The sequence below is a fragment of the Penicillium hispanicum genome, assembly GCF_028827665.1.
Source record: "Penicillium hispanicum strain IBT 35686 chromosome Unknown utg000001l_segment0_segment0, whole genome shotgun sequence".
Classification (NCBI taxonomy): Eukaryota; Fungi; Ascomycota; class Eurotiomycetes; order Eurotiales; family Aspergillaceae; genus Penicillium; species Penicillium hispanicum.
The window spans coordinates 1,412,147-1,438,975 of record NW_026623193.1 but is presented as its reverse complement, the minus strand read 5'-3'; the positions used below and the strand labels follow the sequence as shown (position 1 = coordinate 1,438,975).

Below are 26,829 nucleotides of genomic sequence, written 5' to 3'. Positions count from 1 at the left end.
CCTTATCCCGATGATAGCAGGCACTATCTAGGCCCACCTCGCCGGGCATACCCTCCCCGCGATGACAGGGACGGCCGCATGTACGACGACCGCTCCCGATCGCGATCGCCTGGCGGTATACACTCCTCCCCGCATGGAACTGGCAGTTGAGCCATGGACACCCTTCGCAGAAAGACCAACTGCGCGCATTGAATTTGAGCTGGGGCTGATTATGAATGTTAATTTGGAAAAATAAAGGTCGCTCTCGCTCACCCCCACGACGGCCGGCAGACCGGCGGCACGGGTACTCCAGGGATCGAGACGCAAGACCTCACTACAGAAGCAGAGATCACGATGATTACCGCCGGCGATCGTCGCGATCGCCTGCACCTCGACGAGGAAGACAAGGATATAGAGACCGTGATCGGGAAGGCTATCGATCGCCCGGGTACAGCCGCAGTCGGAGTTATAGTCGAAGTCGCAGCCCCCGACGTGGTCGCTCTGGATTTGGCCAAGAGAGCCGGGAGATCATGATGGAAGGGTTTCCCATCGATATGACGGAAGATGATGTGAGCACTCCATTTTGATGCGGCGGTGACGCCGTCCCTCCCTTCAGTGCCAAAGACTGACCCCATGTGACACGAAATAGATTGCGGCCGAGCTTCAAAACGCATACCATATCGCAAATTTGGAAGAGATTCGGGTAATACGCGATCGACAGACGAGTAGGTCATGCAATTATCTCCGTCTATGGCTGTGCTTCATACTGATATTGCTGGACTGGCAGAGGTGTCGCGCCAGCTCGGATTCTTACGCTTTCGAACGATTGATGATTCGCGGGATTTCTTGGAACCAAACCACCCCTTCATCTACCTCTACGGCCCCAACGCTAGAGACGATGATCGCAGTACCAAAGTTCGCATCGCATACAGCCGCGAGAGGGAAGACCGGGCTCGTGCAAAGGCCGAAGGCGACTGGACATGCAGAATGGTAGGTTCTCTGCACTGTCAAACTCCAACAAGTGCCAAGCTGAATGTGAGGTCGCTAGTGTGCCGTGATCAACTTTGCTACTCGCCCGAAGTGCTTTCGCTGCAATGCTCCTCGTCCTGGTTAGTATAGAACCCCGAGATTTATGTATCTGACACTAATGCCACATAGAAATGGCGCCGGCTGGCCCCCCTGGAGTTCCCGCCCAAAAAGTCGTGAATAGTGGCGATAATGACGCTGCCCCTGAGAACCAACCCTCTCAATTTTTACTCTTTCGAGGACTGGAATCCTCAGTCACCGAAGAGCTTTTTGCTAGAGGAGTGGCAAAGTTGTACCGACCTCTCTCAGGGAATACTGACGGTGGTTCGAGCAACCAGAAGAAGGGCGGAAAGATCGCATCAACTACCGGAGATGCCAACTTGGGAGCTCGAGATGGGTCGATTCGACGTGTCTTGCTTGTGCGAGATCGCAAAAGCGACGAGAGCTGGCGCTACGGGTTTGCAGAGTTCGCCAATGTCATGGTATGTGTTGTCTCACTGGCTGTCCGTTGTCCCACTGACCAAATCGCGCGGTAGGACGCCCAAGCTGCAATGGCACGCCTCCACTCTTTCGACAAATTCACCATCTCTTCTAAACCGGTCATGGTCAGTTACATTCATGCGGGTGTATTCGTCCCGGTCCTTGATCCATCATCCAGTACAGCCCGCTTCACAATTAGCCCATTGAACAACCCATCCGTGAAGTTGATGTATTGGGACGATGAGGGCTATGTGACCGAACTTGTGGTGTCGGCCGGCGAAGACGAAGCGGTCCAGCACCGCTCAAAGAGCGACAAAGCCGCTGGAAATCAGCAGGACAAGGGATCCAAAGACTCGGATAAGGCAAAGAAGAGAAAGGCGGATGCAGCGGCCAATGCAAATGCAAAGAAGCTTGCTATGCCCTCTCATCTACAATTCTGGAGTAACCGCCATGCCGAACTTCACGGCATTCCCAAAGGTAGCGAGGGGAATCTCGAGGATGCCGGGTCGGAACGGACTTCAGCTGCTGACTCGAACGCTCCCCCTGCTCAATCGTATGCAGACCTCAGCCGCAATTGCTGTTATCTCTGTATGCGCCAGTTCAAAAGCGCGGCTAATGTCAACCGACACGAGCGACTTAGCCAGCTGCATCGCGGGAACTTGCAGAACGAGGAGTCCAGGAATCGCGGTATGGCTAAACTGATCAAACATGGGATTATCCAACAATCTGCAGCTGAATATCGGGATCGTGCGAGGGAACGCCGTCAAGCATTCGGTCGCGGTAAGGGAGGTGCTCGTTCGAAGCCAGCAGCACCAAAGGAAGAACCGGAGCCGCCCGTTCAGACAGCCTCCAAGGGTGCCTCACTTTTGAGCAAAATGGGCTGGTCGGCAGGCTCTGGTCTGGGCGCTCAAGGGACGGGTGTGACTGCTCCCATTGCCACGGAAATTTATGCCCAGGGAGTCGGACTAGGTGCACAGGGAAGCAAGCTAGGTGATGCAGTCGAGGAAGCCGGACGGAATACTCGAGGCCGGTACGACGAGTTCTTGGAAAAGACGAAGGAGACCGCTCGCCAGCGATACGATCAGATGCACCGGTGATGAAACATCTATGCGCCCTTGGTTAAGAGAAGATTGTATAATAGAGATAACTCAAAGAATCGAAGCTGCCTCATTCATCGTGAGATTGTAGCCGGCAACGGCAAGGACCATTTTGGAGTATGAGAACGATGCATAATGTACAAGGTGGTATCGTAAAACAAAACATGAGCAGAGTGTATCCCAAATTCAGTCTCTTCGTCTCCCAGCTTCAGTCATCCTTCTCTTTCTGACCAGCTTCCAGCTGCTTCTTCGCCCGCTCCTTCTCCAGCTGCTTCTGGAATCGATCTCCAAGCACACTAGTCACCCACTCCGTCACCTCCTGCTCGAGCACTTCATCCGACTTTCCGGTCCCATCGGTGCTGCCTTCAATCGCAGTGCGCATCACCCGTCGCGCGTCCTCGATCCCGTTAACATCAAGGGCGCACATAACGGCGCCGGTGGCCATCATGCCGAAGGAGAGCACGTTGATGGTGGCGAGGTTCAACGCTTCCAAGGCCTCCCCGGCCCCGTTCACCTTGGGCTGGAAGTAAATCGAGCCTGTGTAGAACGGCGGAATGCAGGCAATGCGCTTCTTTTGGTTGGCGCGGCGTGTGACGAGCAAGGAGAGTGTGAAGAATGCCATACCGCCGAGGAGGAGTTTGAGGTTGGTTCTGTCGCGGGTTGCGGGTTGTTGTGACTGTTGGGTTGATTGGGCTGCGGGCTGCGAGGGAGGTGTGGAGGGCGAGGAGGATAACGGGGGCTGATCGGAGGGCACATTATCTTGCGTCTTTGAAGCATTCGCATCCGATTTGGAGCTAGAGCCCCAGCCGAAGAGGGAGACCATTGTCGGAGATGGTTTATAGCTTCGTCCGGGAGTATGTTTGGAGAGTCACCGAAGACGAGGAGTAATGGTCGGTATATCCCGGCGGATGAACAGGATAATTGCGCGGAGAAAAGGACTTGTTTGTCTTCTTCACAACAGCACACCACCGACGATCGAAAGCTCGGAGATACAAGAGCGACAGTCGAATTTGTGGAGGCGGAGCAGCACCGATCGCGGTCATGTGATGGGCAGCTTACCGGGCGAGAGCGACTTGGCCTCGACAAACTCCAGGCATCAACGAGGTTGTCGGAGATTCATGATCCTGCTGGGCTCAATTAGGGCCATTTCTATATCAGGTGTGATTGTCTAAGGGCTAAGATCATCCCCCGCTGGGATGAACGATACTTGAGCATATCGAAACCGCCACATGGGGACAGATGAATCACTCCGAACGACTGCGGCCTAGCTGGCACTAGTTCTTGCATCAGTTATTCTGGACTGGAACAATGGTATACCTAGGAAAGCCAAGTACTGGGTGTCGAAACTGTCGCCAGCGACATATCAAGGTAGAGTCCTAGCATATCTAGACTCCACTAAAGACTGAAGAACTGATCCTCGCAGTGCGATGAAACCCGGCCGCATTGCACAGCATGCACGCGCACAGGCCGGACATGCCCAGGATATCTACATCCATTTGATGTAATGCTGCGGGATCAAACGACCACTTTCATCAAAGCCCCAATCACAGCATCATCACCCGCGGCCAGTGACAAGTCCAGCCCCGGAGGGTCAAAAGAACTCTCGCTATCGCCTACGCAATCAGCTCCACAATCAGTATCTTGGTTCCGGAATCCATTGCCAGCAGATCTCTATCAACCGATGGAAGACACGGTGCTTCCGTTGTTCTTTAACTCTTATCTTTACCTTCCCAAGGATCCTCACATCCGGAATGGTTTCATGGAGATCCTGCCAGGTATGTTTTCCAATGCTAGAGTTGGATCACATCTACATACAAGCACGCTGGCCGTTGCCTTCTTCACTGTGGCAGCCTGGGCTGGCCAAGGATCCTTGCTTCGGGCGTCTGAGGCCTATTTCACCGGGGCGTTGCCAAAGATCCGCGAGGCTTTGATGAAGGACGACGACACTGATTTCGAAACCGTTCTCATTTCAATTCTTCTATTATCAACGTACGAGGTAAGATGCTGTTAGGTTGGGGTGCTTAATGATCAAGATACCCGACTAACGCGCTATGAAGGAATTCGTCGCCATTAAAGACTGGAGAAATCCGATGAAGGCTCATTTGAGGGGAGCGATTGCTCTGATCAATAGCAAAATGCCGAAAACTCTCGAAGGCCCTTCATCATCAACTATATGCAATGCTGTACAAACTCAAATCGTTCGTTTCCTCGTCATTGAAATAACAGACAAGGCCGATGCTGATTTCTTTTTCTAAAGATCAAAACAACACGTGGACTGGCAAATCCTCTGGTCCCAACCCCCAAAGTCTGGCCACTATTACAACCAACAACACCGCCATCCCCAAGAATCTTCCTTTCATCAACTGCTTCACAGCTGGTACAACTGCGGCACGACTGGGAAAACACAAGATTCCACGGAAACAACGAAACCGAAGTCAAAGCCATTCTCAAAAGAGCAATGGACATAGACGTAGGTTTGGTATCATGGACCTACTGGGTGCCCGCCCATTGGGTACCCGAGGCAGCGACTATCATCCCACAATCCGTCCGGAATGCTGGAATTTACCGCAATCGCTGTGACTGCTATGTCGATATGTGGATCGCCTCCACGTGGAACTCATATCGGGACTGCCGAATGCTCGTGCAAAGCATCATCGTGAGCTGTCTGCGCATGATTCCTTTGGACGATCCCGACGGCGGTAGGCTTGCTGCAGCCACGGCTGTAATCCAAAAACTTGCCGACGATGTATGTGCCACGGTGCCGTACTTCCTCGGGAGCCAGATGGAATCCGTGCGCTTGAAGCCTGGCCTGGTTGATTATCCTTATGCCGAAACCAGACCAGTCACCCTCACTCACAAACAGTCGGCACCGTTGATGGGTGCCTGGCATATTATTGCATATCTAAGGAACCTCCAAGGTCCTGAATTAGGGCTGCCGCCGGAGCAGGTCGACTGGGTCGAGAGGCAGATGGACCGGGTTCTGACGATCTATTTTCAGCGGTGATACATTTTTTTTCAACGGCGCTGTGTTTGATCCACGGATGATATTGACTGTACAAACATCACTAATTTTTAGACGGGGTTACTCAAAGGCACGTTGCGATTCTCTTATAATACTATCATACGGGTTTTTTGACCTGGCGAACGACTGAAAGGCCTGCATTTATGCCTCTTCCAAAGACTTGATGGCAACTCTGTTTCATCCCATAGAACTCTTCGAATCCGCCTACTTTCACGGGTAATCTAATCTCCTAAGTCACTTATACGACCTTGGCACGTAATTCAATAATCAGAGGCGGTGGACAGGAATAGTGACTTATTCAATATTGAGTGCTGCCATACCCTCCGATTCGATTCTATATGGTGCCTCGGCAGCCCAATTCTTACTGCAGATCTTGAATAGAAGAGAGTGAACTCCGTGTTCTACCATTAATTTATGACTCACTGTCCAGCGCTAATAATCCGAGACGTCAACAGAAACAACAGATACTCATATACAGGCGCCGAAAATGCTATCAAATCAACAGTCAACACAAAACAATTGCAGAATTGCAAGGTCACACCTGGTGCTCGGTCTGCTCGTATAGAGTAGTACATGACCATCAGATGAAGTTCCAGCAACAACACACAATACAAGTTTTTTCAAAAACGTACGCTCATAAAGATGCAGGGCATAACGGCATGATAAAAGGGATATGGAACGGCGAGACTATTTCATCGTCCCGGTCGTAATCAGCATATCAGTCCGACCAGGCCGATGGAAGCGATCAATGCCAAGATGCTCTTTGCCGTCACGGCCGACATATATACCGAAGCCGTACATGGGCAACAAACGCTCAGAAGGAGGCGCGACGATAAGGCGCGTGACGAGGTCGGTCTTACTCCGCGGTTCCCGCAGGAGCTTGTCGGCGAGCAGAGGCGATTGATAGAAGTAGCTCATCAGGTCGGCGAGGGTGGTGATGTCATGTGGGAGGTAGCGGCGACGGCCGGGCCAGATGGCCAGGACTGATAGAGCGTATAGCGCGCAGAATGCGATGAGGGCATAGTATGCTGGCATCAAAGAGGATATGCGGATGTCGCCTGGGGATGGGTACCAGAGAGCGATGAAGACACCGCCGGCGAGAATTGGGATCGCGATGGACGTGACGCTCATGAATGACAGCCACGCAACCTTCAAGTGGCCGTTGATCATGGCTTGCATCGTGACTTGGAATGGGAGCGACGAGGGGTATGCAAGGAGGATGCTCTTCTCCGCAGATGCACCTTGCGGAGAAGAAAGCTCGACGAATGGCTGGAGCGCCCGGAAGTAGAGGTCAAGGGGCTGCCAGGCCAAGAACAGTAAGTTGCCAATCAAAGCGGGGATGAAGCTGTAGAGGAAGTTGGAAGACGAGAATGCACTTGTCGAGGGCAGGGTGGGGAGTCTGGGGAGAAACCCGTCCTTGATAGCGTTGTCGACGAAGCTGACCACGACAAAGGCGATGAAAAGGGCAAAGACAATAATGGCCCAAATGACGACCGAAAGCTTGCGCAGGAACCACGGCGTCCAGCGGTACCGAGTGAATGGCGAATACAGGTGATGATCGAATGGGTCGTTACCAAAAGCGCCATGATGCTCAAGGTCAAACTGCACCCTTGCAAGTCCATGAGGCTGGGTCTCTCTGCTCTTCTCGGTCTGGTGAAGCGAAGGAGTACGGATTGGAGCGTCAACCTCGCCGATGCCGTAGAACACTTCGGGCTTCATCGACAATTTCCAGTACCCAAGGCGCAGAACGCGAGGGTCAAGTGACTCCTTGACGGATGGGACTGTCTCAGAGTGCTCATAGTCGTGGAGGATGTTGGATCTTTGAATGATAGAAATCAGGTCTGCCAGACATACCGGATCCCACATCAAACCAGTCCATCCGTGAGCGAATCGGACCAAGAGCAAGAGCAGACCAATGGCAAGAAACCCGTAAGAGGCGACGCAAGTCCATCCCACAGCTTGCACCGAGGTCCATTTCCAGATGCCCTGGCCATCGATGACGTAGTACTTTGCCTGGAAAAGGCAGCTCAGAAGAGGGATCGCAAAAAAGTTAGACAGCCAGATAGTGAAGAGCGAGAAGCCGAACAAGAATTCTCCGTATCGAAAATGGGAGAAGTCAGGGAGGATGAAGTTTCGTGAAAGAATAGGCAAGCCCTGCAAGACAGATCCACGTTGCCGCTCAGCTGCCATGATTGAGAAAGGCGCCGTACGATAGACCGCAGCCTGCACCACGAAGGTCCAAATGATAATCGGCGCAGCCAAAACTTGTGGCAGAAATTGCATAACAAAATATCGGGCTCCGCCCTTTCCATCGTATCCCCACAGCCCTTCATGACGGTGAGACCAGACATTGCAAAACACGATACCGGCAATCATGAGCAGACAGCAAAAGATCAGACCGAGCAGTGTCAACGGCCGTAGTACTATGGGCAGATAGTCCAGAGGAGGGTATAGGAGGCTTTTCTCAGGAGGGTCGACGGCGACGAAGGACTCGGGATCAATCGAATCTGGTCTCTGGGGTAAAGCTTGTGGGGATGGCGATTTGTACGTGGGTCTTTGGGGAGTCTCCATGTGTCGAATGGGCGTTCTGGTGCGGGTGAAGTAACCCAAGCCCTCGTCCCACACCAAGCGATCCACCGGATAGTCATCTTCTCTGGTGGAAACAGAGTCTTGTCGTGACGGATGACTCCTGGTTTCGTCACGGGTAAGCTGGTTGATTGCAAAGCGGACGTAGGGCGAGTCGTCCAGTCCTGGGGTGGGTGCAGGGCCAGCGTAGTCACTTGGAATGCGCCGAACAGTTTCATCGGACTTGGGACTGACTCGAGCAATGTTGTTCTCCCCAAAGCGGACTGTGCTAGCGGTAGCTGGGCGTGGGGATGCCATGTCCTCGAGTGCTGTGAGCACTTGTTGACTTGATCCCGCCACGACTGGTTGATGTGTTTGTGGAACAGTGGGAGAGGATGCTTGGGAAGAATGATGGGACTCTGGAGTCGCAAAATGCATCGCAGTGATTCGGCTCTCTGGACTTGAAGAAGCTCGATCCGAGAACGAATAGTAATCGTCTGACGCAGCAATGGATTGCGCGGACTCTGTTCGATAGACTTGGGGCTTGCTTGCTGCTGAAAGATCAGTGAATACTCGCGTCCATAGCTCCTTTTAAAACTTTTGTCGATTCAAGATCAACAAAAGGAAATGGCGTTTGCACATACAGTTCACGTTTCGCAGGCTGAAGTTTCTCACTGGGGACTGCGACATGGTGGTCGCGGAACGTAGGAGAGGAATCCACAGGCGAAGAGATTTAATCGAGAAGCATTCTTCGAGCTAAAGCTCTGGGAATCAATAAGGATCTAAGAAAGCCAGAGGCTGCAGCCGAGTGGGCTTTTGTTTGGCTGTCATCGCGGCGATGGACATCTCCCAGCCTCCCCCAGCCACCGCGGCCGCATGGAGCCAACAGACCAATAGAGAGGATTGAGACATGCGAGGCGGTCGACTCAGATCATTATTCGATGAATCACAATCAAAGCCTTGGAATCATTGAACGAGACGGGCGATCGGGCGGATGTTGTGTGTCAATTGAGTTGTCCGTGGATCGTGGCGGCCCGAATCCCCGCCGCATTCCACGGGATGGAAGCTTGGCTCGCCCGATCTACACCCAACTCGTGAAGCTCGTGCTGGGGATTGTTCTATGCTTTCTTTTGATTTACGAGTTTGCTTTTGATGCTTTGACAAATTCCCTCTCTGCTGAATAGGAGGGGGGAAGCACTATTACGGCCGGCCCGAGGTGCTCCGCTCTACCAAGTGTAACTGCAGTATCCAAGGGAGTACACACTATTGAAGACCTTAATGATAAAATGATGGTTATCCTCAATAACCGCCCAAGGTAGGGATGTCCTAAATTATTGCCCGACAAGCCCCGTCAGAATACCAACAGTGGTGCTACAGTTGGCATTGTGCCTGGTCCCTTGCTGGGCGATATATAGAGAGGCTGGGTACAACCTCAACTCCCCTCCTTTTGGGCTCCGAAAACACACGAGGCGGTGCTTTATTTAACCCAAGACTCCTGCCCAAGACAGGGTGAAGACTGGCACTGAAGGAAAGCGACACATGTCACAACGCTAATATGGGGAGGCGACACTCATAGCATGTCTTGAACATATAGCCATTGTCTGGGCTGGTTGTCGCGGATTCTGTTTTACGTGCCTCATCATTTTGGCTGGCTGTTTACACCCGCCTGGCTGGCCAGCTTCCCTTTCATAATGTTTAACCGTGGCCGTGTATGCGACAGTGGAAGCTGGCGTCACACAATCCAGGCGTAGAATGACACTCTGACGTGTTGGAAATTACGATTGCGACAAAGTTTCAAGGATGGAGCACGATAAAATGCTGTATAACAGGCTACTGTTCATTCGGTCTTTGATTCTGGAAATATTCACCTTGATCCACAAAGATAGGACAGCAGAAGAATAAGGTCGTTGTCCGCGTTCACTTGCAGCTCTGACCAGCACCATCTCAGATATTAACGTGAAACCGTCTGAATGGCTCGTCCGTTGTGCGATATGACCCTGTCACCGTCACCTAGTCAGAGATATTGTCACAGAACCAGGGCTTCACCACCCATCCAGCCTGAAGAAAAGGAAGCAGGACTTGCGAGTGTTCCCGGCACCTCCAATCCCAAATCGTACATAGCGCTCTTGAAGATGTTGTTCTGATAGACTACTTGGAGCTTCACGCCGTAGGGCCATCTCCCGGGGCTGAAGAAGAGTTGCCCTACCGGGAAGTAGTGAGCAATCTCCTTCATCGTAGGCCTTTTTTCGTCTCGGCCAGGACCATAGCCGCAGAAAACAGCGCATGCTGGGGTGGACAGACTGAGTCGTGTCCCTTGCTGGGATCTGGATCAGCGTGAGGCAAGGGATGTTCATTCTGTGCGCTACCACGATCTGCCTGACCTTGACTCAACTCACGATAGACTCGTGCTCGCGACAGAGAATTGCTGGGATAGAAGGTCCTGATAAGGTGTATCTCATTCACAGATTGTATGGATCTGGGGTAATTGCCGCAGTTTAATATCGGTCCTCTCATCTTCCAGAAAATCTGGTTACATAGGTGTATGTAGGACACAAAGTTAGCCTTCGGGAACACCTTCCGGAGGTGGAATAGGGTTTCTGGGTTATACTGTGGCATAGGCATCCTTGAAATTGTGCGTCCTCTCTGAGGTTCGAATGGCAAGTTTCAATGGTGGCGCCATAGAGATATGGATGCATGATGGCAGATGCAAAGACCATCCTGAGGCAACTAATGCATGCGGAACTATAGCACTCCCCGGAGCGACAGGTGCAACAATGCCATCTGTGTAACCCACGCCCGCTGCGGTGTAGTTATATGTCTATCTTGGTGCACAAGCCTGTGGTGTGCTGGCTTTCGCCAAGTAGGACTGATCACTATTAGTCTTTATTTGAAAATTCTAGTAATGTTAGCGTTTCAACGAACTGGATTTTATAGAATCTTTAAAATCCTACTGGTGCAAGAATAAATAGAACAGAAAGTGAAGTGGTGGGCTGCAAAAAGGAGAAAGAGGCGAATATGAAAAGAATATATCTGCAGGAATAAAAATCCAGAGCCCTCCAGGGCTGGCTCTCGAGATGATTAGGTAGCTAGAATGCCATTCAAAGATGGTACAGCGAAGGATCTTTGATCACTTTTTTAGCGTTTAGAGATCCTCGAGCAGGCAACAGCTATCCATGGATGTTGCAGTTATATTTCTTGCAGATCTATACACAGTACTTGTACCCGGTCGAGTGGTCACCATGCGTTGTATAATGATCTCTATCAACGTGCAGTCCCTGGATCTATACCATCTTCTTTGTCGCTTCCTTTTCTGCTGTACTGCATAGTCTACTCAGTGTTCATCCCCCACTCCACGGCAGCAATCTGTAAAGCGAGCAGGGGAGCAAATTGCCTCGACCACATAAAATTGCCTGTCATGAACCAGAATCCCGGCATACCAGTCGGCCTCCACACCTGCGGGTAATGTTAGCCAGCTGTAACCGCAAGAGTCTAGAATGGATGCCAACTTACGCCAATCCGTTCTTGGCTGTCATCGAATTCGCACACCTCTCCGACCTTATCCATCACGTCCTTGCCCATCAACCGCTCAATCGTCTTGATACCGCCTTCAAAGCCCGTCGCCAAAACAACAACGTCAGACTCAACCTTGGTGCCATCGGCCAAGATGATTCCGTCGGGGTAATACCCCTGGACGCCTCCTTCACATCTTCGGACCTGAATCCGACCGTCGATGATCATCTGGCATGCTCCTTGGTCAATATAGAAATGGCCTACCTTTATGAGCTGGTGATCCAACAGGCTATCTCCATCTCCCCGCTTCACTGCCATTCCGGCCTTTTCCAGGCCATCCAACATAACTTTGTCCACTGCCGCCATCATCTGGGACGCTCCAATACTAAGACTGCGAACCACAGCCGTTGGCAAAGAGTTGCCCAACAGGTCCGCATCCTCGGTGCTGACTCCTGGCGTATTCCACAGCGGCATCTGAATCTTCTCGAATGAATTGAGAGATGTGGCATAGATGGGGCGGCGTTGTACCATCGTCACAGTCTCCACCCCATGGTTGGCGAAGTCCTGGGCGACATCATGCGCGCTAGTTCCAGATCCGATGATTGTGATCTTTTTGTTCCGTGAATCTGGCATCAAGGATGCCGATTTATGTGCCGATGTGTGGTAGATCTGACCTTTGAAAGAGTCCTCGCCAGGGAACGTAGGACGAATGGGGATATCGCTGAATGGTCCCGTGGCCAGCACCACATGCTTAGGGTTGATAGTTTGCACGCCGTCCTCGCTCTGGAGCTCCACCGAGTACCGTTGCGTCGACTCATGATACTCAATCTTACTGGCGACGGTGCCATGCTTGACATTGAGACCCATGATATCCCCATAGTGTCGCATCCATTTGACAACGTGTTCCTGGTCGAGGAAACGGGGCCAGTTGGTTGGATATTTCAGGAAGGGATAGTGGTCGGTATAGGTCGGAGTGTGCAATTTGATCGTCTTGTATCTCGCTTGCCACGAGTCTCCAGGCCGAGGTGCTCCGTCCACGACGAGATATTGCAAGCCCATATGTTGCAGATGCGCAGCAAGCGCGAGACCAGACTGACCTAATGTCGTTAACGGCTTGCATGCATTGCGGTATTGGTCGGAGCCGACTCACCTGCTCCCACTACCAAGACTTGCGGACTACCGTCGGTCTGGGCGCTTGAGTTGGAAGCACTAGACTGGATCTCGGCTTCCTTTGCCCTCTGCAACTCCAGCTCATCCTGCCCATTCAAACGCTCAAGCACGGTGAATACTGTCCATGCCTTCCATTGGGCGGGTCCTACGTTGGCTAGCCGAAGAACACCTCTCCCGGTACCGAACTTGTTCTTGAAGCCAAACCCGGATTGGATGAACCGCAGTCCCCCCATATCTGCCAGCTGTGGCTGCAGCGGGCCTGGCAGGTCCGCTTTGGCATCTGCAAACCCAGTTGTTGAGCTGCCGAGATAGTTGCATATGGCCTCAGCCCCGTTGTGACACGCGATATCCCACGAGAGAGAAACGAAATCTCTCCACCACGACTCCTGTTCAAGGAAATGGCCGGCTAGGTCACCTGGTCGGCCCTGAGTTAAGCTCTCTGTGAGAGACGAAAGCCACTCGTTGACAATTGTGGCCGTATCAAGCTGTTCCGGATCCACAGATGGGTGTAGAGTAAGTTGCGGAAGAGCCGCCAAGGGCGGGAATTCATCAAACATGGTGGGAAGTGGATATGACACCAGAACTAGCAGACGGTCATTCAAAAGGAGACAAGTAGAAAGAAGAAACGGTTTGTTCAGTTGGAATGACCGTGGATTTTATAACAGCGGTTTTGATGTTCCATATATCAGGATCGTCAGCCTCGACAGTTCTCCAAGCCTCCTACTTGGCCCAAGATAGTTAAGTTGTCTGACTGTGGAGGTCGATTATTCGTCATTCTGGGGCGAAACCTTGAGTATTTTCCTGGATAGGGCGGCCCCCCCTCCTTTCGGGGGCAAGATGGCCCCATGCCAGCGGAAATCCTTCCTGTGCATCACCATGCAATTATCCCACCTGACAGTATCCAGACTGGATATCTCCACTGTCATAAAACAACTGCGGGTGCTGAGAACGCTAGATTGTACCTCCTCCAGCTGTCCAGGTGGGCAAGCCCCCACGCTGATGACTAAGCACTAAGCACGGCTTGCCGTATTAGGAATAATCAAAGTTCCCGATTATGCAATCCCAGTAGTTAATCGCCTGAGTGGTTAGGCAGCCGCCTCGCGCCGAGTGTAGTCTCAGTCTGGGCCTCTCTTTCTCACTTCCTCTCCCCAGCGCACCTCACTCTTCGGTTTCTGCATAGATTCCTCATTTTCTTCAATTCCAGCGTATTCAGTCTGATCTTTGCACTCGATCAACCCCGCATACACCATCAGCAGCCATCAGTAGGCGATTACCTATTGTACTCCAACCCCAACCCATCTCTTAACAGAGGATCAAAGCTGACCGGGGAATTGCCTCTAGCATTCATATCCTGGTGGGGCATCACCTTCTTCATATGCTGGCGGCAATTCTGCATTCTGAACTTCATCAAGAGTCGGCCATTGGGATATAAGATAATCAATACCCTTACGATACTGCTCTAAGCAGAGCAGGTTCGAAAAGACTTCCATCGTACGCTGGCTGAGTACAACGTCTGAGAAAGACCCAGCAGCTGTGAAGTATTCCAACAGGATGTCCAGAGTAGATGAAGGAGTACCATCACTCGAGGAGCCATCCTGATAAGGTGAACGTTGTAACTTGGCAGTGAGGCTCTCGAAATCGGCCTGATTCAGCTCATCTTCACGCACCGAAAGCACGCCAAGTGCTATCAGAGCCACGCGATACACACTTGTCTTTTGAGGGTTATATTTGGTTGCAGTCCGAGTATTGCGGCGCAAGTACGCTTGCCTTTCTTCTGCACCAAGCGTACCATGATGGATTAGAGAAAGTACCGAAACAGGACTGGAGTACATACCGGGTGATCTCCAAATATCGTCGCGGTTTGATACACTTTCTTGGAAGTAGATCTCCGTGGCAGGACCAGCCTCCTGTATTTGAGTAGCGATAGCCCATTGCATGGTGGTAATTTCCTGCGGGGTCACCACGCTTGAGGTTGGCCGAGTGCTGACAAACACATTATCCGGCTGGATGAGCGAGCTCCAGATCCCCTTTTCAAACATATGTTTGATACCATCAAATAGGCCCGGCATATGTGGGACCAGGTCTTGGTTGTCCAGCGCTGTTGTCCTTGCAAAAAATATATCGGCCAAGCTTAGGTCAGGCTCTGGCATCAAAATATTGCCTCGGCGCAATCCAAGGTTGGTCTCATCGAGGAAGAACGTCTCATAGATGAAATTCGACGCGGCGGAACCGTCAAAGAGGTTATAGAAAAGATTTGGGTCGTAGTAACCCGGATATCCGAAATAGACACGGCCTTGTGATCGAGAAGACTTGGCGATTCTTTCTTGTTTGACCTCTCCGACGCTAAAGCCCCGAGGCAGGGAGTTCGATGTCACTCCATCCGAGATGCTAGTGAGCGTGCTGGTCTGCTTCTTGTTGTTTTGGTCTCGATATTGAAACCTAACCGGTTTCTTGTTTACTTTCGAGATGACCTTTGGTCGAATTCCTTGCTGGTCAAACCACACTGCAAGCTGTGCGACTGTTTGTACCTGGCTGTCTCGGCGAGTGATAGGGTTGTCTTCTGCGAAGCGCGGTAGATTCGCACTGTCAAGGGGAGTTGCCGAAAGAACAACGATCCACAGTAAGTAGATACATGCCAGCCTAGTAGTCAAGAGAGTTGAGAATCGCGAAAGCGCACTCTTGCTTCTGTAGTGTCGAAAGATTGCCATAGTGCCCGTACTTCGCTTGGACTGCCAAGGTCAGTGGGTGGTCGAAATGAACGGTACTAAGAAAGGGACGATAAATAAAGTCAAGGTTATATTAGCCACTGGGATAGCATGACCTGCTTCCAATCCCATCGTTCTGGTCTTATCTCTCGCCCCGGAGGATCAGGATCAGGATGAACCATATCTTTGTTTAAAATACGAACTGCGCCGGTTCATAATATTGCTCCAGGGATGAAGGGAAGACCATCCCCAGTCCAGGGTCGAGAGAAGCTTGGCTCATCTAGCAGGAGAATGAGAGCATGAGAGGACTAGGACAATGACCTGGCCTACTGCCATCTGGGGGGTGTTTAATGAGGACCAGAGGCGCCGAAATCCGACCACTTTAAAGCTGAATAGTAGGAGCGGGAGAATGATGCAGGGGATACGTGCAACATGAGCATTGGAAAGTGGGGGCCATGAAGCATGTAAATTACCACAATAGGCAATGGTCTAGAAGACTGCTGTCGGTCCGCGCCATCGCCAAATCGAGCATTAGGACGTAGACTAGCCTATATATGTAAAGATTTACGAGACCGGGGGACGCGGCCTTCGTTTTGATCTCCTTGATATCCTGATGTGGGTTAGCCTGGTTGCAGCAGATTGCTCTTGAGATCTCCGGACTTCGGATAGGCAATACGCGATCCACTGCCGTGAGCGCTTCTCGTCTTTAAATGCAATGGATTGGTTCTGTAACCAGATTGCTCCAACGATGCCCCTCCCATGATGGAGAGGACCCTAGGGCTAGGCGCTGGGCGGAAACGTTGTGTACTCGGAGCTTTTTGATGAAGCTTTTCCATAGGTTTGATAGTATAACCTTGGGAGCCGTGGGGATTACGTTAGGTACCTAATGAAGCGGGAGGTGAAGCTGAAGGCGTCCTACTCGTCGGCAGGAGGATCAATCCAGGCAGGGAATAGACTCAAGAGTGGTATAAAAGTGGGCGGACAGTCGGTCCTGGGCCCTTATTGCCCCATACCGAGGAAGACTACGCAAGAATAAGAGACAAGAAGCGGTATGATGAGTGTGTAAGTATCTACAGTAAACCAGAAATACTATAGGAGATATTCAACCAACCAGGACTAACCTAATTGGGAAGCACTCATTCCCACCATCCGCGTTTTCCACAGCTTATATGATCTTCGCCAGATCTCCCCATTATTATATGTACAGCGAGCTACATCAAGCGAATGAACTCATCATCACTGTCATCATCATCACCGCCACCAACACCATCATCATCCTCATGTAATTTCTAGGTAAAAAGACCACTATTTTCCTACATAAGATACAGGTGGACTTGAGAGGCTTTATGATTTCCTTCCCGGTATGGAGATAAATAAATAATATCTCCGGCGGATTATATCCAAGATCACCACCACATTAGGACTTCCGAGAGCACGGCAAGGCAGGAGGCTCCACGCTTAATTAGTCTGTGGTATGTAACCATGAGATGCATGGGTCTCGTGCGCGGAGCTGCTGTCAAGGAGAGTTCAAATAGCCGACGGGCTCCCCGCTTAGCGAAGAAATGAAATCTTATCTTTCCACTTTCCACTGGAGCTAGGAGACATGTAGCTATTCAAAACGAGGCTAGCTCCGCCTGGTGGGCCGCGCCTTGTTTCATCTAAACGTGGTCTGTGGGCCACAACGGCCATTCCACTGTGGTCTAGACAGCGGCCGAGCTGCTCGACGGGGCGTACTTCGTATACACTAAGTGGACGGTTTCTGGAACTGAAGGCAAGTGACAGGTAAATACTCTGGCCTCGGAGCTATCAGATGTCGCGAGATTCGCCCATGAATCGTATAGCTTCCTGTAATTGAAGGTCTTGTTTCATCAGCCAGCCTCAAGTCCTCGGGACGGGTACCTGGCAGGATGAGGGAGACGGCCTGCCAAATCTGACGCTCAAGGACCGTTTAAGCTTCCGCTGCGATTTGATTCGTGGCGAAAGCAACACCCATGGAACCGAAAATGGCGGAACCGAAGAAAACTCTTGAGCCTTTCTCTTGCACCAAGCCCGATGGGGGTTATCGTGACCCATGCGCACGCGGCAATCGAAGTCAATTGAGTCACTGTTATCTTGGGTGAGTTCGTGAGCCGGGCAACCCTAAATGGCTACTTCTGTGCTCTAGTTTGGTGGCCCCCAGGGCCCAAGAGGGTGTGGCATCTGGACAAAGATTGCGACGCTGATTTGTCGCTAAGGCTGCGCCACCTGCCGATGGGATCGCCCCGAAGCGATGTCGGGGAGGCAACGAATGAGAGCGTCGGTCCTGCCTGCGAAAGAGGGGAATCCGTGCTCCTGCTGCAGCCCTCTGCTGAATGGCGTCCTATACTGTCGACTCTGATCAGGATAGACTTCCCACAGCCATTGTAGTTTATGGCGTGAGTTCGTAGAGTAGTGAGGATTTGGGGGCGAGAGAAGGGAGAAAAGCATGAAGGGAGTTGGGATCCGCCTGCCATTGGATGCCTGAGGCCGACGCCCCGGACGCCCCGTCTGGCTCTCTCGCTCTGCTTTCCCACGGTTTCCTCTTCTTCGCCTCTAGGTCCAAGGCCCGGTGTGAACGCTTATCGCGTTCTTTTCATTCATTCATTCTGCCTCTCTTCCTCTCCTTTGACACTTCGGCACTTTGGGTTTTCCCCCGTTGGCTTTTCCCCAACTTCGCCAACCACATTCCTCCCCCAAGTGACTTCCGCCCTCATTCTAGTCTGGTCTCAGGAGACCTGATATGTCCCTGCCAATGCTGGCTTAATCCCGAGTCTTCTCTTCATCATCCCGTTCTGCCTGCGCCTGTCGCGCTTGCAACCGCGCCCTGCGACTCGTTCATTTTCGTCCAGCTGGAGAGAACCCAGGTCTTTAAGGGCCACGGTCGCCCTTCCCCCTCACCATGCTACTCAAGCCCGCCACACCCCTCACCATCTTACTGCTGGTCGCCTTCGCGCTGCTGCTGCTCTCATGCCTGTCCACCCCCATCATCAAAGGTATCCCTCTGGCGACATACAAGAATGTCGACTACGGTGTCTTCGGTTATTGTCAAGGCAGCGACTGCACCAGCATCGAAGTGGGCTACTCGAGCAGTAAGTGACTCTTCATTTCTGCCTATGAGTCGTCGCTAAACTTCCCCGCAGACGATATAAATAGTACAGGCGACGATTTCAATCTCCCCTCGAGCACCCGGAAATCGCTCTCCTCGATTCTGATCGTGCACCCCGTCGCCGCCTTCCTCACCCTCATTTGTCTCTGCCTGGCCGGCGCGGCCCACTTCCACGGTCCATCCCATTCACCGCGCTTTCTTCTGGCCCTTCTCATCCTGCTCCTGCCCACGCTCCTGGTAGCCCTCCTGGCGTTTCTGGTGGATATCTTGCTGTTTGTGCCGCATTTGCAATGGGGCGGATGGATTGTGTTGGCGGCCACCATCATCCTGGTTTCGTGCGGGGTGGTGACATGCGCCATGCGCCGCACCCTCGTGAGCCGGAAGGCAAGGAAGCGTCGAATCGCCGAAAATGCCGAGATGAGCGGAGAAAACTACTATAACCGACAGAACGCTGCCACGGCCGCGGCCGCTGCCACCCCGGTGCCAGTCACCACCGAGACCAAGGAGCCCGTAGTATCTGGCTCCCCTACCTCTGATTCGGGTCCAACGTTCGCCACGTTCCGTACGAGCACTCGTGACAGCGATGATGATCGTACCCCATTGAACTCTCGCACCCCTGCCCATGATGTCCCCCCGCTGCCGGATGCCCAGTATCCCAGCCGCCGAGGCACTCCATACCGCTCCCCGGACGAAGCGGGCATGCCCCCATCGGGCCCGTACGGCGGTGGCCCGATGGTGCGCAATCCTTCAGACCCTCGGTTACGACCACAGTACTCAGATGGTAGCATGGGTAGCATGGGATCCCGACGAGGAGGCCCACCTGGATTTCCGCCGCGAGGACGGGGAGGATATCCTCCACGAGGTGGATACGGCCGAGGCGGGCCTTACATGGGACCCCCCCGGGGACCTCCCGGCAACCGAGGTGGATATATGGGACCCATGCCGCCCCGCGGCCGTGGAGGCATGATGCCTGGCCGTGGCGCACCGCGCAATGCTGTTGGTTATGCGCCGGCTCCCAACCGTAGCTTTGACTCCTACGGCCGACCCGTGGCGTATGATGATGCTCCATATGACATGGAAACACCGGGGCCCGTTGGACCGATGCGAGAGCCTTCCCCAGGACCCATTGGGATGGCCGTTTCACCTGAAGCAGTGGGCCAAGCGATCGAAATGACTCCCCAAGCGCGCCGCTACGATGCTCATGATTCATCGATGAGCGCCGATTCTGAGCCGCACGCGCTTTCCGTCGATGGTCAACACGCGCCCTTGGAGAGTCCGACAAGCTTGTACAGTCGAACCGAGTGGGTTTCATCTGATCTAGATGCTCGGTCTTTTCACTAACACGTACGATCTTTCCAGTTCTTATGTTCCTGCTCGAGCTGGATGGGGTGCAGCCGACACTCGACGCACACTCTCGCCTCGCCCTCCACATGCGACGACTGCACCAGGTAGTAATTATTATGAGGACGTGGAGCCCCGATTCGCTCGTCGCCCTTCGCCGCAACATGACACCCCTCTTCCTTCCTCCTTAACGCCCGGAGGAAATCACTGTAAGTTTCAACTGTCTATGTCTTGGTCCCGGGGCCAATTCCGCTCACATCTCTTCTAGTTTGATGAACCCGTACTGACCGATTCCTACCTGGTCTCTCTATGACTCCACTGACATTGATATCTGCGATACCCCTTGTAATTTCCCCGACTACCTCTGAACGACTTGTGATTTTCTCCTCGGCATAATGGCGATGCAGGTCATATTGGAGAGCGGAGTTTTGGGCGTCTTTGATTTCCTGGCGCGGCTTTCTCTTATTTTTCTTTTCTGCTCGGTGACATCGTCTGTCCTTCGCTTGACCTTGCGTATCCGCTTCATGACTCTGGTGCCGAGAAAGCGGAAGCTGGCTCCACTGCTCTTGTTTCAAGATGATCCTTGCAGAACTCTACTGTACAGCAGTGCTCGGACGTGATGTATAGACACCCGTCCTTTGGCTTCTTGTTCCGGATTAAAAGCACTTGGTGCGATTTCCCTCCTACCTACTCCTTTCTCCCAACTTTCACTGCGATATTTGCTCCTTGTGGGTAGCCCTGTGACTTAAAACATACCCTGAATTCTACATAACATTCTTGATTTCTCATTCCTTACTTTGATATTATCCTGATCGCCCTATCCATTGATCGTTCCTGTGCAGTCGTTGCGTTGTGATCCATGGGTCTATTACTAACCTTCTATCCTCGGCCCACGTGAGATGACGTCGCACATGCGGATCTGCCATGTTCTGCCCAGTCGTGGATTTCCTCGCCCTGCCGATCATGACGGCTGTGCCTGCCACAAAGCTTGATTCCAGCGAGCGCCACTAATCTTGAGCCCAGTGCACGGTTTCTCCACCTGTCCTGGTTCTGTTTCGGTTAATACGATGCAGCTCTGGCCCAGCTGCGAGCGCCGTGTCCGGGTGTTGTTTAGCGACGCCGTCCCAGCATCTGTGACGGATTGTAGCTCCACTCACGACGATGAACGGCCCTGGTCTCGACAGTGCCATTGCCGACGGGGCTGACGCTCTTGATCAAGAGACGAGTGGACGTGAAAACCATGGCCAAGACCAACAAGAACGGCAGCGGGAAACTCATCACCCATTACCGGCAAGATGGTGGCTTGCAAGTACCGCATACCCCTTGGCAGCGGTTGGTACAATGGCCGAAGACTCAAGATCCCGTCTGACTGTCTTCCAGGGAACATTCGGGCCAATGGCCAGCGCTTTTAGTATTTGCTCGTTGTCGCAAGTCTGGCGCATGGAACTGCTTAGCGGTGGGGGAGAGAAAGATATTCCCGATCCCAAATGGTACACTCGAGAAGATATGCGTTGAATACGGTGTCGCGAAATAACCCGCGTACAGGGTCATTATAATCAATGCCATTTCGCTTGTTCTTGCACTCATCGCTAACCTCGCCCTCTCCTTGAACATGGCGCGCCGAATCCGCTTCGAATTCGCACAGCCGGTTATCATTATTGGATGGTATGTATCGTCGGCGCTGATGATGGGGATACTAATCGCATTCGGCGTGCTCATGTATGAACCGGACAACGCGGATCGCGTTTACACGCAAGGATATTTCTACGCTGCATTCGCTGCAGGTCTATACTTCATCATCGCAAGTCTGCTTGTCATGACCGCATACGGAGCGTTTAAAAAGCACTACCACCGCGAGTACAAATTGACTACCAGCCAACGGACTCTGATGCTGCAGACGATCGTCCTCTGCATCTACCTGCTTGGGGGATCGGCGGTCTATGCAAAAATAGAGGGGTGGCGATTCCTGGATGCTGTGTATTGGGCGGACTACACATTGCTGACGATCGGGATTGGTAATTTTGTGCCCACGACACATCTTGGTCGGGGTCTGCTCTTCCCGTACGCCGTCGGTGGCATTGTTATTCTGGGTCTTATCATTTCCTCCATCCGGACGTTGATGCTAGAGCACGGTCGACAAAAAATGGAAGATGTCTTGACAGCCTACACTCGCAGGCTACTTGTGAAAGAAGCCTTGTCGGACCATGACCATCTCCGAGGCTTGGTACCACATTTGGGAAGCGGCGGCGAAGACGAGAACGAGATCAGCGATCGTGAACGACAGAAGAGAGAGTTTATCACCATGCGGCGGATCCGGCAACTGTCAACGGTACAGAACAAGTGGCTCTCACTCCTTCTCTCCCTCGCTCTATGGATGGCGATGTGGTTGATTGGCGCTGTGGTGTTTTGGCGCTCTGAGGATCACCGTCACTGGTCTTACTTCCAAGCACTTTACTTTGCCTATACGACCCTTCTCACAATTGGATACGGTGACCTTTACCCTGTCAGCAGCTTGGGCAAGTCGTTCTTTGTCTTTTGGTCCCTGCTTGCTGTGCCCACCATCACAATCCTCATCTCCAACATTGGTGACACGCTTATCCGCTTCGTCCGCGATTTAACCATCTTCCTTGGCGAACTGACTATTCTTCCCGGTGATGAATCCTTCCTGGATCGCATCAAGGATGTCTTCCACGTCTCCTGGGCCGAGAAATGGCTGCAAGAAACCACAGGCGAGAAGAACGGCACGCAAGACATTCTCGAGGACAAGGTTGATGATGTCGAGCAGGCAAACACTCAAGTCCGGGGTGCCATGGAAGCGGAGGAGCATAAGAGAGAAGAATCGGCCCGCCAGCGAGGCGACATCGCCGCCGAGAACATCCACCACTACCACTACCTGCTCTTCCGAGAGATCCGCAAATTGATGGCCTACGCCTCCAACAACCTCGCCAAGGAATTCGATTATCTCGAATGGGAATACTACCTCGCCTTGATCTCTGGAAAACACAGACCTATTTCGGAGAGCGCGGGCGATACCCAGGGGGACGAGGAGAGGGAACGGATGTTCCAGGAATGGAGTTGGATCGACAAGAGAAACCCATTGCTCGGGCGGAAGAGCGAGGTGGAGTGGCTTCTCGAGGCGCTCACAGACGCCCTTGAGAGGGAATTGCGACAGGCGAGTCGGGATTATCATTCGCCTAGGCTCAGCGAGGAGGCGGAAGAGGGCGACGGTCAAGGGTATGATTGATCCAAATTGTTCTTGGAAAGCGGGATGTGAGTAGTTTCAAGCCCCGGGCTTTCCATGCTTGTGTGGTTTCTGTATCTGATATTCACCTATTCTATCCTCACGGAGAAGTGCTAATTGGTCCACAGCGTTGGTCGCTTTTCATCGGACTTCGATTCCCAATTGTAGTTTCCATCGCCTGTTGCAGCACTCGAGTCGATACTCCCCGACATCTGATGGGGATTCAACGCATGGCATTTGGAACATCTATTGTTTCGTGATGCTGCACATTCTTTTTCCTCGCATTTCTCTGTGTACAGGCAGAGTCTCAAACGCAGACACGGCGTCGAGTCTACGATTGGGAATGATATCCATGGGCCGAGAGAAAGCAACACAGCACGAAAGCAGCCAAAGGTGAAAAACTAATCCTAGGCCTATGGGTGCAGTTGGCTACACGTATGTGCAGGCGCTCTCATTTACCATTGGCAGTATCGTTTCTGAACAGACGCAAATGATGCCAATAGATCCAGGACAACAGTTAGTCACACTGCACTAGAATTCATGTATAGAGCCGCAAAAGACAGTCCATGCAACTTGCCTCTTTTCAGGCTCGGCAACTCTGGTTTGTGGCTTTGCGACAGCTGTTCTCAGTTGATCTTGTATCTCACGCCCCGCGGGAACTGCTTGCGCAAGAACCATGTGCAAAGCACGCCATACCCTCAACACCTCAAGCTTAGAAATAGGCTTATAAATACCAGAACGACCGCAGTGCGGGCAGCCGGGGAATATAATCACGGTCATATCGCACATCTCAAAACCCACCAGCAACAAGAGCTGCCCAGATTAATTATCGACCAGAACTCGGATCGTCAAGGCGATCATCGGACTCAATATGACCGAATCACAAAGTCCTCGTCAACTGCACCTAACTGCCTTTATGCGGCCTGTGTCATTGCACACAGGAGCCTGGCGTTACCCGGGCTCGTACCCGGATGCGAACTTCAACTTTAAACACATCGCGCACTTTGCGCAGAAGCTCGAGGCCGCCAAATTCGACGCCTTCTTCATGGCCGATCACCTGGCTGTGTTGAACATGCCCGTCGAGGCCCTCAAGCGGAGCCACACGGTTACCTCATTCGAGCCGTTCACCCTGCTGTCCGCTCTCTCCGCCGTGACGGAGCGGATTGGGCTCGCGGCGACCGCGAGCACGACGTACGACGCGCCGTATCATGTTGCCCGGCGCTTCGCCAGCTTGGACCATCTGAGCGGCGGGCGCGCGGCGTGGAATATCGTAACGACGGGGAATCCGGAATCCAGCCACAACTTCGGCTTCGATGAGCATATGGCTCACGGGGATCGATACAAGCGGGCGCGGGAGTTCTATGATGTAGTGACCGGGTTATGGGACAGCTTTGCCGACGATGCGTTTACCCGCGAGGTCGAGACGGGGCAATATTTCGACCCGGCGAAGCTGCATGTGCTGGACCATTCTGGCGATGAGCTAAAGGTGCGAGGGCCGCTCAACATTGCACGGCCGCCGCAGGGATGGCCGGTGATCGTGCAGGCCGGGCAAAGCGAGCCGGGTCGCCAGTTAGCAGCGGAGACGGCCGAGGTGGTGTTTTGCAGCCCCAAGGATCTCGAGGCGGCCAAGGCGCTGTACGCGGATATCAAGGGGCGAGTGGAGAAGGCTGGGAGACGGAGAGACCACCTGAAGATCCTCCCGGCAGCGCTGATCATCGTGGGGGACAGTAAGCAGGACGCGCAAGCGAAGCGACTCCAGCTGGACAGCTTGGTGCATTACGACAGTGCCATCGCGTCGTTGTCGATTGCCCTCGGAGCCGATGCGAGTGGCTTTGACCCAGACGGGCCACTGCCGACTGACCTACCAGAGACCAATGCGAGCAAGACCAGCAGGGAGAGCGTTGAAAGACTGGCCAGGTCGGAAGGGCTGACGATTCGCCAGCTTGCGCAGCGATACGGTGGGTTTTCAGGGCTGGCGTTTCTCGGCTCGCCCAGTGAGATCGCAGACGAGATGGAGACGTGGCTGCGAGAAGAGGCCTCGGATGGCTTTACCTGCACTTTTCCCTTCTTGCCTCAGGGGCTGGAGGAAGTCACCGACCGACTCATCCCAGAACTGCAGCGGAGAGGCTTGTTCCGCGAGGATTATACGGGCTCGACACTGCGCGAGCACTTTGCGCTACCGAGGCCCGCGAATCGATTCTTCAACGATGCATCGTGATTGTTATATAGAAGGACGCGGTGCCCAGGATATCAAATGGGTCGGCCCGTTGCCGTCGGCTGCTGCATGGTCCACCGTCCTAGCCAACAAATCATGTTATGGCTGTTTTCTACTCAATAAGTTCCTCTTCCATGGAAATAGGACCTAGATCTTTGATTGACCACCCAAGGAAAGGCACGAGCAGCCGCCGCGTATTGTTTACGCATTCTTAACTAAATTCCGAGACAAACGAAGATGTTGGCGAGAAATCGCCCCATCGTCGAGCTGTGGAGCTTTAGCTATTAGTGCCCACAGGATTCTCAGGATTGTTCCTGCATGTATAAGCACATCTTGAAAGATAGCCCCATGTTTACTCAACGAGTCCCTTCCCAGACCAGATGTTGAAGCTTTGCTGGCCCCCGTCTCGAAATGGGGCTGCGTCCGGGGATCTTGGGGCTGACCCTCTGCCGATCATGGAAGCAGAGCCCCGGCGACGAAGCCAGATTTGATGATTCTTGAAGTTCCTGGGCTGAGATAGATACCTGCTGAGAAAGAGAACAGTCGTGTCGGGTTCCTACATCCCATTGATACTGTGAGCCTACAGGCTCTGTTGATGATGAAGAACGGTCCCATTCCAGGAAGTCTTGAGTCTAGCTCTTCAAGCAACGAGTGTTGGTATTATATATACATGCAAAAAAAAAACTCTCGCTGTCCAGACCGATCCCCAATGACGATACTCATCTCCCACGAGAATCATAGCGCTCCAACCGATCTTCACGATGTCGGCTCGCAGTAACGGAACTCGGTCTCAAATCTCACGCACTGGGCTCCGGAGGTGCAGCAGTCGTCGGCGGTACTGCATTCTCCATAGTCTATGCGGGACGCATGTTAGTACTCACTCGATTGAGCGTTGCGCAGATATCTTATCACGCACCTTGCACACATCTCTTTTCCAGCGGGTGGTCCAAGACTGCAGCATTGGCGAGGGCGGCCAGCGTGGCCATCAGGGCGATGGAAAGGAACTTCATTGTGGAAGGCTGAGAGGAGGAAATTTGGAGACGTAGAAAGCGGAGTATTGGGGTAGGAAGAACTTTGGTAGCTTGAGAGGGTAGCTTGATGTTGAGGAGGGAGCTCCTATTTAAGTGGTGGCTCTTGATTATCTAGGGAGCTCTGAAAGGATGGATCATCGCAGCCCCCATTGCTCGGGGAGCATAACCCGAATGGGGCCAGCCGAGATGTGGTTTGATGATATACAATCAGAGAGCAATATGTAGTTAGTCACTGTATAGGCCTGCCTTGTTGGATCTATCAGGGGGGCTCATCCTTACGTGGGGGCCTTGATAGAGCTACGTATTGTACTGTAAACACCGAG

General features: G+C 52.7%; 10 protein-coding genes across 10 annotated transcripts; 5 read left to right on the top strand and 5 right to left on the bottom strand.

Moving 5' to 3' along the window:
- Positions 1–61: 61 nt before the first annotated feature.
- Positions 62–2,582, top strand: N7459_000588 (putative G-patch domain protein; the record flags this gene model as incomplete). Its single annotated transcript, XM_056939773.1, has 8 exons — positions 62–115; positions 238–427; positions 496–548; positions 629–704; positions 767–969; positions 1,028–1,088; positions 1,138–1,487; positions 1,542–2,582. 8 exons carry the CDS (start codon positions 62–64, stop codon positions 2,580–2,582), a joined length of 2,028 nt encoding a protein of 675 aa, XP_056804053.1.
- A 208-nt stretch (positions 2,583–2,790) lies between these two features.
- N7459_000587 (uncharacterized protein) lies at positions 2,791–3,405 on the bottom strand (the record flags this gene model as incomplete). Its single annotated transcript, XM_056939772.1, has 1 exon — positions 2,791–3,405. One exon carries the CDS (start codon positions 3,403–3,405, stop codon positions 2,791–2,793), a length of 615 nt encoding a protein of 204 aa, XP_056804052.1.
- An 858-nt stretch (positions 3,406–4,263) lies between these two features.
- Positions 4,264–5,586, top strand: N7459_000586 (uncharacterized protein; the record flags this gene model as incomplete). The annotated part of the gene is made up of 3 exons (XM_056939771.1): positions 4,264–4,578; positions 4,640–4,780; positions 4,840–5,586. 3 exons carry the CDS (start codon positions 4,264–4,266, stop codon positions 5,584–5,586), a joined length of 1,203 nt encoding a protein of 400 aa, XP_056804051.1.
- Positions 5,587–6,291: 705 nt separating this feature from the next.
- On the bottom strand, positions 6,292–8,859 carry N7459_000585 (DUF3433 domain-containing protein; the record flags this gene model as incomplete). Its single annotated transcript, XM_056939770.1, has 2 exons — positions 6,292–8,723; positions 8,814–8,859. 2 exons carry the CDS (start codon positions 8,857–8,859, stop codon positions 6,292–6,294), a joined length of 2,478 nt encoding a protein of 825 aa, XP_056804050.1.
- Positions 8,860–11,496: 2,637 nt separating this feature from the next.
- On the bottom strand, positions 11,497–13,406 carry N7459_000584 (flavin-containing monooxygenase; the record flags this gene model as incomplete). The annotated part of the gene is made up of 3 exons (XM_056939769.1): positions 11,497–11,622; positions 11,680–12,776; positions 12,830–13,406. 3 exons carry the CDS (start codon positions 13,404–13,406, stop codon positions 11,497–11,499), a joined length of 1,800 nt encoding a protein of 599 aa, XP_056804049.1.
- A 780-nt stretch (positions 13,407–14,186) lies between these two features.
- On the bottom strand, positions 14,187–15,557 carry N7459_000583 (uncharacterized protein; the record flags this gene model as incomplete). Its single annotated transcript, XM_056939768.1, has 1 exon — positions 14,187–15,557. One exon carries the CDS (start codon positions 15,555–15,557, stop codon positions 14,187–14,189), a length of 1,371 nt encoding a protein of 456 aa, XP_056804048.1.
- Positions 15,558–18,471: 2,914 nt separating this feature from the next.
- Positions 18,472–20,292, top strand: N7459_000582 (putative pH signal transduction protein PalI; the record flags this gene model as incomplete). Its single annotated transcript, XM_056939767.1, has 4 exons — positions 18,472–18,661; positions 18,713–19,979; positions 20,038–20,228; positions 20,288–20,292. 4 exons carry the CDS (start codon positions 18,472–18,474, stop codon positions 20,290–20,292), a joined length of 1,653 nt encoding a protein of 550 aa, XP_056804047.1.
- An 888-nt stretch (positions 20,293–21,180) lies between these two features.
- Positions 21,181–23,251, top strand: N7459_000581 (potassium channel family protein; the record flags this gene model as incomplete). The annotated part of the gene is made up of 2 exons (XM_056939766.1): positions 21,181–21,509; positions 21,565–23,251. Coding segments are annotated over 2 exons (2,016 nt in total), but the record flags the coding sequence as incomplete, so codon positions are not given.
- An 880-nt stretch (positions 23,252–24,131) lies between these two features.
- On the top strand, positions 24,132–25,478 carry N7459_000580 (LLM class flavin-dependent oxidoreductase; the record flags this gene model as incomplete). The annotated part of the gene is made up of 1 exon (XM_056939765.1): positions 24,132–25,478. The coding sequence occupies one exon, from the start codon at positions 24,132–24,134 to the stop codon at positions 25,476–25,478; it is 1,347 nt and encodes a 448-aa protein (XP_056804045.1).
- Positions 25,479–26,231: 753 nt separating this feature from the next.
- N7459_000579 (uncharacterized protein) lies at positions 26,232–26,485 on the bottom strand (the record flags this gene model as incomplete). The annotated part of the gene is made up of 2 exons (XM_056939764.1): positions 26,232–26,329; positions 26,392–26,485. The coding sequence occupies 2 exons, from the start codon at positions 26,483–26,485 to the stop codon at positions 26,232–26,234; spliced, it is 192 nt and encodes a 63-aa protein (XP_056804044.1).
- Positions 26,486–26,829: the final 344 nt, after the last annotated feature.